Source organism: Elaeis guineensis, chromosome 2 (genome assembly GCF_000442705.2).
Source record: "Elaeis guineensis isolate ETL-2024a chromosome 2, EG11, whole genome shotgun sequence".
In the NCBI taxonomy this organism is placed as follows: domain Eukaryota; kingdom Viridiplantae; phylum Streptophyta; class Magnoliopsida; order Arecales; family Arecaceae; genus Elaeis; species Elaeis guineensis.
The window spans coordinates 87,530,635-87,540,387 of NC_025994.2; the positions used below are offsets into that span (position 1 = coordinate 87,530,635).

The following is a 9,753-nucleotide window of genomic DNA, read 5'->3' on the forward strand; positions in this document are numbered from 1 at the left end:
AACAACATTCCATTGAGATAGTAATGGTGATGCCCAATTTCGATCAGTAGTCTCCACCCTCCTAAAATTTGCTAAACCCGTCGCCAACAACTATAGACTTTATAACGCTAATGGCTATATTTTTCCCGCATTTGCTACACTCGAAGCGCATGTAGATCAGCATCACCTACGCTCATCAGAGCCGTCCATTCATCCATCAAACAGAACCAATCAGACGCACCCCATAGCAGCAATTAACGTCTCAGAAACTTCCAGTCCGACGTCCCTTATCCGCAGCTCATCATCCCCTTCGTCTCCCTCGCGCCGCCGTCCGCCCATGGCGCTCCAACCCTTCTCGTCCGCCACCGCCACACGGAGGCTGACCCCTTCGTCTCTTCTCCTTGCTTCGAGAACAGGTGCCCTCCCGTCTCCATTTACCCCCTTTCTGTTCTCATTTGGAAACTTTCACTCCCGAAAGGAAACCCACATGATAGCGTTTGCAAATTCTTCAGGTCGTCTTGATATCCTTGAAAGTTCGATACCTGTTAAAGTTATAGGATCCTGGATATCATCTTTTAGGATATCATCTTTTACTATCGCGGGTATGAACTGTTTGCATTAATGCGTCAGCAAAGTTAACCATGTAGTGAAGCACTAAACCTTGATATCTCTTAGCCAAACTGCTGGAGAGCTTCTTATATCAAGGGCTTCTAATTTCACGAAGTATGATACTGTACAAATATTTAGCCATTAGTGAGAACAACTTTTAGAAACTGCCTAGGGTTCATTCGAACTGCTATTTTGCGCATAGAAATCTGTTTCCCTAGTGGTTATTGGTTAACATGATCAATAAAGCCAGTTGATTGTTCATTGTTGACGAGATGCGTGCTACAAACTCTGGTAAAAGCCCATGTCATCGTCCATTGTGTTTAACAATCCTTGGATATTCTTGGTGATTAATTCATCCTTCCAAAGTCCAAACCTTGTATAGCCGGTACATCTTAGTGCACTTCATATTTAAAATTTTATTTTCTTTTTTGACTTGACCTTTGTTCTCAATTTCCCAGTGGAGCCGTTATCCATCAGCTATTTTGATTTTGATTCTCTGCTTCCGTATGATGAGAGGTCAAGAGATTCCATCATTGCTAAAGCAGGAAAAGGGAATTAATTTTGATTCTGTTTTTCTGTTAAAAAATGATATTTTTTTATTTGTTTATTTGTTTGTTTTTTAAGTTCCATCTTGCTCGCAGTCTTTACTCAATCTCTATGACCATGTAGAATGAAACTTTGAATGACCTGAAGATTCGTGTTCCAAGAAAACTTACAGATCATCTGTAAATCCTTTGTGCATTTTAGATTTGATTTGATTGGAAAGTAAACATATCTCACCAATTAATGATACACTATTTCTGATGTTTCAATACAATTTAGCAAGAAAAGAGGGGAATTCTTAGATATTTGTCTAACAGGTAACAATCACTCTGGATGCCCTGGTACATGCATGAATAAGTTCTCATGGAGCTCTACTGCAAACTATGTAAGACTACAGGTGGGTAGTGCTTTCTCAAGCAGGCACTTGGCTACTAAACTCATCAAGAAGAGGCAAGTGCATCTCTCAAGCATTTTGCTTTTTGTAGCTGACTTTCAAAGTGCATATTTTTTTCCTCAACCATCTTATGCCTCATCCTCAGAGCAGGAGTCTTGAGGTGTGCAACTATTGAAGAAATTGAAGCTGAGAAATCTGTGATTGAGAAGGGTGCTGTAAGTGCATTTATGATTGTTTCTTGAACTACAAAATATTCTGGGAAAAGTTCTTGTGCTGCATTGGTTTTGTGCATTCAGTGAGCTTAAATGTATTTCAGAAAGAGAAGATGGAAAAGACCATTGAAACAGTTCGAGGAAATTTTAATGCAGTGAGGACAGGGAGAGCAAATCCTGCCATGCTTGACCGGGTTGAGGTATATAGCAGTTTTTTATTGCATTTACATACTCCATGTACTCTATTTGTTATCCAGCAAGTACTTGCCAGAATCCAATTTTGATAAAAAAGGGTGGCCCAGTGCATGAGGCTTCCGCTATTGTAGGTTCTGAGGAAGGTTAGATGCATGCAGCCTTGCCTCCATTTGCAGAGAGATTGTTTCTATGTTTCAAACACATAATGGAGAAGGCAAGGCTCGCCCTCCCAATTTTGATCAATTATGATATCAATATAGACAATGCTACTGTATCTATAAAATGCGGTTGCAAAATTCTGCTAGCCTATTGCTATCCTAATTTGCTAATTGTATGGACTATGGAGTTTCTTTCCTTTATAAGTGTGATACTAAATTGTATTTTTAATTTGGATGCTCGAAGTGGGAGAGGATTTAAGTTGCAGTAGCAGTTCTTTGATGGCTGTGTGGAAGGTGATAATCAAGACATCCTAGAAAGCATACAAATATAATTAGATTATATTTGTTTTGAAGTTTTTGATGGTGTCTTTGTTGACGAATTTTATTACTGTCATCTCAGTTTAAATGTAGAAATAACAAAAAGCTGTATATTATATGCGGAGTTTGGAGCTGTAGCCAATGGTACTAGCATTATAAAGAAAGATGTAGAGTCGGTTCATTTTGCGGGACACATATAATTCTGCCGGTTAAGTGCACAAAATGGTGCAGTGATGTGGATTGGTACAAGCTAAAGTCACTGAGTAATCTATCTCTCTTTTTCTTTTTGTTTTTGTTTTTGTTTTTGTTTTTCTGGGAAGGGGGCATGTAAGCTTGTTTTGGATTTTCTTAACTGTTCAAACTAAAATCTTTTTTGTCTTATTTTATTGTTGTTGTCATTGATTAAAGCCTGATTCTTTATGCTCTATTAAATTATCAAACTAGTTTCTTGGCTGATCTGATATTTTCCCACTTTGCTTATTAATTTGAGAAAGGAAAAATATTATAGGTTTGTGCAAATTGTTAATATTTTAATGCCTTTTCTGCTATTGTCAAAGCATTTTCACCAAGCAGAGTTGCATTGCAAAGAACGTAGACAGAAACCTTCTGCCTATTAACCTGATTGTTGTTATGGCTAAAATCTATCAATTACTGCAAATAATATGGTTCTGTCAGATGATGATATTTTGTTTTTCTAGGTTGAGTACTATGGAAGTCCAGTCAGCTTGAAAAGCATTGCACAGATCAGTACTCCAGATGGAAGATCACTCCTTGTGCAGCCATATGACAAGTCTTGGTGAGCTTCTTTACTGTTTAAAATATAAATTTTATGTTTTGTTGTGCCTTCCCAGCCGTGCAAGTTTTGACACCCCAGATTTTTTTTTCCAGCCTAAAAGCTATTGAGAAGGCTATAGTCAATTCTGATATTGGTTTGACGCCAAATAATGATGGAGAAGTCATAAGATTGAGCATTCCTCAGCTGACATCTGAGCGAAGAAAGGTTTGCTGTTTGTTTTCTCACTCTTTATTTTTTTTAAAAAAAAAAAAAAGAAGCAGCATGGGATAGAGATCTGAATTGAAAATATGCATGGGCATGGATGAATTCCGGCAGTCTTATATGGTTCACAGAGATTATATTTACCAATGGTATTCCTGGATCTATGAAATGGCCTTTATCATCAAAGTACAAGAGTTCTTTTCCTTATGGTTTTATAGACTCAATATGTTTTGAGCTTTCTCATCTGATGCTTATCAACTACATAATGAACGAAATTGGAAATGTAGCTGTATTCTTGGTTTGGAGTCTACCAAAGTGATGGCATGAGAATCGTACCTTGTTTTAATGTTTGATTAGATGTCCTCTGAGCGTGGCTTGCATGTAATAGAAATCAAATCAAGTTACATCAACTTTGATGGTCATCGCCATGAATCCTTATTAAATAGTGATAATTATTCACTAAATCTTCTTTCACCTTCATGCACATTGAAATACGTACATGCTATACAAATTCTCATTCTGTAATCTTCCCAGACATGTTTGAATTAAAAAAATTACCAGATAATTGAACTCATATCGCCTGTGTGTAGTAATGTCTAGTTCATATCAGAGTCAGCACTTAACTATCTCATAAAGTACACAAGTTAAAAAAAAAAAAAACATGTATGTGTTTTCTTGCCTTGCATTTTTTGTAAAGCACTTAGATGATGTCTAATTTGCTTAAGATTATCTCTTGACATCTCCTAGGAAGGACAGGACCTTCCAACTTTATTGGCAGAACTGCTATTGCATATGCATACGTCTCAATCCATGTATTTCTTTTGGTCTCCTATGTCATTAAATTTACTTGCTCATTGACTTTATGTATTTAATGCTGAAATATGTCTGATATATCTGCTATAATATATCCATTAATATTACATATCCATTCTTTATAGATTTGCCATTTAAAGGATTTAACTTGGAAAAGTAGATTTAGAAGTATTTTTCATAAGGTATTACAAAGAAGTTGAGCTATACTTCTTGAGCTTGGTTTGCTTCATGAATATTTTAATTGCCACCGATCAATAGTGCATGATTCATTAGAAAAGATATTTACCAATTAAAAATAATTAAAACTTTGCAGATTGGAGTTAAGGGTGCAACATAGGAAAATTGGTTTGGGTGTTAGCTAATGTAATTCCTACTTGCCCAATGACACACTCAATTCCAGCCTGACTTAAGCCAATAACCCAACTCTTTATCCATCAAGTAGAACACAATTTCAGGTGAGCTTGGTCAGAATCTTAGGTTGGGGTTTTCAAATCCAAGTTGCACTGGGTTTTGTTCTAAGAAATGATAACCAATATTGGAATTGGCAAACTTAAAATGTATAGAGCACTAGGGTTTTGGTACTCACATTGCTTATTTTTGTGATGCAACCTATACTTCAATAACTAAAAGAACTACATCAATCATCTAACATGTTGTTTTATGGCTGTAGGAATTGTCAAAAGTTGTTGCTAAACTGGCTGAGGAAGGAAAGGTATAAGAAGCTCATTTTATTGTTCCAAGAGTGGTGCTTCACTACTCAAGCAATATCTGCAATTTTTTAATTGCTGGGTCTTGATAACTTTTGATTTCTGTTTGATTTTTATTAAATATATTCCCTTCTTTATCCATATCCGATTTCCCTCTGTCTTTTGAAGTTCCACTATCTATATACAAACTCTAAAATAAGGTTGAATTACAGTCTGTACTTGTTAAGAAAACTACACACACATACTCCTAAATATTGTCCTACACGAAGGTTGGAGTGTGTCTTGTTAGAACCCTTTTTTTCAGAAAATATAATTAAGCTAATGCAATCTTCATCCCACCTTAGAGGGTGAGCTTTGGCGCAACGGTAAGGTTCCTCCATTAGGACCTGGGTGTTGCGGGTTTTAATCCCAGAATTAGTCTCTCTGCATATAGGGGTAAGGCTGGGTACATCTGATCCTTCCCAAACCCTACAATGGTGGGAGCCTCATGCATATGGCCACCCTTTTTTAATCTTCATCCGACCCTAAAAATGATGATGTACATCAATTAAGACTGCTCAGGTCCAGTTTCACCATCAAAGACGTATATAATGGAATATAAATAATTAGTATTAGCTGTGGTTAGAGCCATCCATTTGTAGCATAAGCAACTCGCAAAATCTGCCATCAAGCATAACTTTTTGCAAAATAATGGTGTTTATTTTTAATCATGCCAAATACTGCTTTTGCATGCTTGATTGTGGAAACTTTTTGTTTCTCTGTCTGTTAAACGGACGTGTTGAAATGCCAATCATATGCTTTTTGCAGGTAGCTATTAGAAATATAAGGAGAGATGCCATCAAAGCCTATGAGAAACTTGAGAAGGTTGCAACTTTTATTGCATATTATCTGTTAGGATGCTTCTTCTTTTTCCTTATTCATCTGGTAGGTGCTAAAGTTCCATCGTCTGCCTTTCTTTCATAGGAGAAAAAGCTTTCTGAAGATAATGTTAAAGATTTGTCAAGTGATCTGCAGGTGACAATATATCCATGCTTTTATGGCGCTATTCAATACCTTAGTATTTGCTCTCCCTGCTTATGCACTTTGACAGAGATACCAGAATGTTTTCGTTCAAATGTTAAATTGATGAGCTTTCACATTGAATTTTATAAACGTTAATTTGCAGAAAGTGACAGATGAATACATGAAGAAGATTGATTCCATCCAGAAACAAAAGGAAAAGGTATACCATCAGATAGTTTCCAGTAGCTTCTAATCTCCCTGCATTTTATTGTGAACACGTGTCAGGCTCTCTCCCTGAGCAAGCAATAGAATGAGCATCTGTTAACATCTTTTGGTTACTTTTTGCCCCACCTTTTTGCCCCACACAAACGTAGTTATATAAATAGGGAACGAAGATAATGTTGGAAAAGCCATGCCAGTAGTAGCTGAAAGTGAGTTTATTGTGTTTGCTTATATTCAAATATCTCGACAGTGTACTACATGAGAATATTGTTCTAGTCTCTTTTCATTTGATTTCTGAAACCTTTTATTGTTTGTAAAATGTATATGTTCACGAGGCTCATGTTGGCAGGGACATCAGTTTGTTTCATTGTAAACTTTCAGGACAGTTTAAGAGTCCACTATCTCATGGTTGATGGTGGTCTTGAGTGACCATTTCAACATTTTGCTAGTTGTAACATTTATATTTTGTCAACCTGTTATAATATACTCACTTTTCTTTAATCAGTAAAGTTCTGTAGTTGTGGTACATTCTCATTTTTGTTTGTAAATTTTTATTCACATGATAGGTTCACTTTAGAGCAATGTGCACCATCTCAGTACAGTAGTGGTTAGGTACTGGTGTGGTATGGTATTATACCCCCACTTTGTAGGTAAACGCACACCGGTTAGGTACCAGTTCAATATTTTTTTTTCCTTTTTCCTTTTTTTCAATTTTTTATTTTGAATATTATTTGAAAGGTTTATGGATCTTTAGATTATGATTTTAAGTGTGTCGTCATGGTATTTTTTATTGATCTCGAGAGATTTTATGATTACTAAATAGATGCAGTTGCAATAATTGAACATAGATTTATAACTCAATATGCAAATTCATATACTTGTGTGCCCTAGTTCTTGTCATCTATATCTTACATCCAATCGTTAAATAATTTTAGCATGTTCCCCTATAACTAGGTCCTATTTCTGGTTTGTACTGGCTTTAGTGCTTGAATTAGAAGTCATGTTCTATATATACGCACTCAAGTTACAAAATACCTAAAAAGTTGATTCTAATTCAGACTGATATAGAACTCTGCCAGGGTACTACAAAATTTTGGCAAGATTTTCCCTAATTTTACCAATTTTGACCTATTTTAGGCATAAAAATGTATTTAAAAAAAAAAAGAAAAGAATGGAGAGAAGGGCGGGCTATTTTACAAACAGAGAGGAGAAGGCTACGAGATGATCTTCTCTATTATTGGAACTGCAGTGGCACGAACCGAGCAGAACCAAGTGGTTTCACTCGGTTCAGGCCGGTTATGCTTGCTTCGGGCTGATTCAGGCCCCTTACCAACCCAACCTACCTTTTCGACCTGATCCTACAACTGAATTTGGGTTGATTTGGCATATCTTTCTTTAGAGTTCATCCATTCTACTACCTCTCCAAATAAGTCAAATGTGCTGCACCGTTCCTTTATCTGGATATTACTCTCCCTTTTTGGTCAGAACTTCTTTCAAAGCAAAGAGTCTACAACTTCTTATCTCCATGACTGGTATCATAATTGTTTCTCTTTGTTTCCTTTTTGTAAATATTGCTTTACCACATGCTAGTGTCCGGATTTCATTTTATCATTCTTTGCTTATGGCCTTAGCCTCACGTGATATATCAATATTTTCTTACCTAAAAAGTTTCGACATAGGTGTCATGACATGGTAATAGTCAGAATCTCATTTTGTAAACTTGTAGTTTTGCATTGATGGGGATTTGCAGAAACATACACACACGCATGCGCATATGTACATGGAGAAGGAATAACAAAAATGGTGTGCCTACATGTCAAGTAATTATTGAATAGCTAAGTTTTAGTCCATGTGTTTTGAGACAATGACCTGCTTTCTTGTTTTATAAATGGCAAATATTTCATTTTACTAGTTTCTCGAGTAAGTAAGAAAAATGGTGATTTTTTTTTTTCATTTTTAAGCATATTAGGTGTCATAGATCATGATAAATGGTGTAAAATCTCAATTTTGATGGCCCATATTTGATTTGCATTAATATTGCTCCAGCTCAATTCCTTCTATGACTGGTGTACTGGTCTTTATTTACTTTGTTTATGTCTACAGCCTTTCTTATTTGTTTTGTAATTGCATAAGATTTAAATTTCTTAGGTTATATCATGAGAACGCTTGGCTGTCATAACAGATTTGTGTGTATGGTTATCTTTTTTCTGTTGTGCACTGTTGAATGCAATTAAGAAGGGCACGAATTACACTATCAGGTTGTACTAGATGTTATGATTGTGCAAGTATCACCTACCCTGCACTCCCGGTGCATGCAAATCTGAGGTACACAGTGGTATGCAAAGTTCTAGTTGGTTCTCAGGACATGCTCCTGCTGCATGCGTTCCAGATAATAGATGATTATAGACTCATTGCATGTTAAAGTTTGATGTACTGGTTGAGGCCCTATAGAATTGTTCGCGTTTCTATGACATGAGAACAACCATGTTCACTTATACAATGATACAATGTTTGGCATAAATTTTAAGCCTCTCGAAGTAATTCTTATTTTGCAGATATGCTCCATTTCAAGATGTTCTGGAGCTGTTACATGCAAAACATCCTCTGTATGTGTAACTGGCCTAGTGTTATTGGGCCAAAAGGATATTACCATTCTGATTCCACTAAATCAACGCAGCTATATAGGGTAGCATGGTCTGCTTTTCTAGACTCGTGCATGCATATGTGGTTGTCTTCCTCTTGTTTATGGTTACAGAATCCTTTGCATGTGCCCATGCTATGTAATGATGTACTGATTCAGACAGTGCCATTTTGTTCGACTCCATTTACAGTTTCTTTTTTCCTTGTTCATCCTCACATGCCATCTGTGCACTATTCTCCTTTTCATGCTCTGATTAAATGTGCTCTCATTTTCAGGAATTGCTGACAGTATAGCTATCTAAAAGCATGTACAAATTCCTGTGTGATATCAACTGGCAGTGTAAGTTGTAGCCCTTCTCTTTTCCATATTATACCTGGTGATTATGTCAAAATTAATCTTTTTTTTTTAACAAAAAAGTAATTGATTTCATGGTTTTTTCCATCTTCACGGTTGAGCTACATTTATGCACGTATACTAAACACTGAGGATTTTCTTATAATTGTCAGTTTTGACTTGGGTATCTGTTGGCAACTGGTCGTGAATAGAGTGGAGCTGCTGTATGTGTTTTTGAGAGGATTTTGATGGATGATGATTCCAATGAAGCACCAAACTTGCAAGGTTATTGTTGTGGACTTGGTACATAAATCATGTTTCTTGCTTAAATTTTTTCCTCGTTTGATTTTGTAAAGATCAACAAGGTTCAACAAATTTCTTTATTTTGAGGATTAGTGCTCTTCTAGATGCAAAATTACTAAGATGCAGTAAGTATTTTTAGCTGCCATGAGCAAATCCTGCTTAAATTCTTTCCTTCAAAAAACAATATGCATCTCTCCCAGTTATGGAATCAGAGTTGCGCAGATTTTTGTTCGCTACTCTACAATCTTTGGGGATTGTCTGGTCTAACGATCGTGAGGAGAATTGTATCGACTATTCTATGGAAAACTAAAATGAAGCCCGTCCAAC

At 36.2% G+C, this 9,753-nt stretch overlaps 1 protein-coding gene across 1 annotated transcript; it reads left to right on the plus strand.

The window, feature by feature from the left end:
• Positions 1–216: 216 nt before the first annotated feature.
• On the plus strand, positions 217–9,518 carry LOC105055131 (ribosome-recycling factor, chloroplastic). Its single transcript, XM_010936876.3, has 12 exons — positions 217–395; positions 1,449–1,581; positions 1,671–1,740; positions 1,842–1,937; positions 3,107–3,204; positions 3,297–3,408; positions 4,889–4,930; positions 5,733–5,789; positions 5,889–5,939; positions 6,091–6,147; positions 9,066–9,129; positions 9,297–9,518. The coding sequence occupies exons 1-11, from the start codon at positions 317–319 to the stop codon at positions 9,081–9,083; spliced, it is 813 nt and encodes a 270-aa protein (XP_010935178.1). The 5' UTR covers positions 217–316; the 3' UTR covers positions 9,084–9,129; positions 9,297–9,518.
• The last annotated feature ends 235 nt before the right edge of the window (positions 9,519–9,753 follow it).

Excerpts from the sequence above, each read along its gene's own strand:
- LOC105055131 (XM_010936876.3), top strand. The coding sequence starts at position 317 with ATGGCGCTCCAACCCTTCTCGTCCGCCACCGCCACACGGAGGCTGACC. Across the intron at positions 1,582-1,670 it reads ACTAAACTCATCAAGAAGAG|AGCAGGAGTCTTGAGGTGTG; the intron begins GCAAGTGCATCT and ends CCTCATCCTCAG. Across the intron at positions 1,741-1,841 it reads CTGTGATTGAGAAGGGTGCT|AAAGAGAAGATGGAAAAGAC; the intron begins GTAAGTGCATTT and ends AATGTATTTCAG.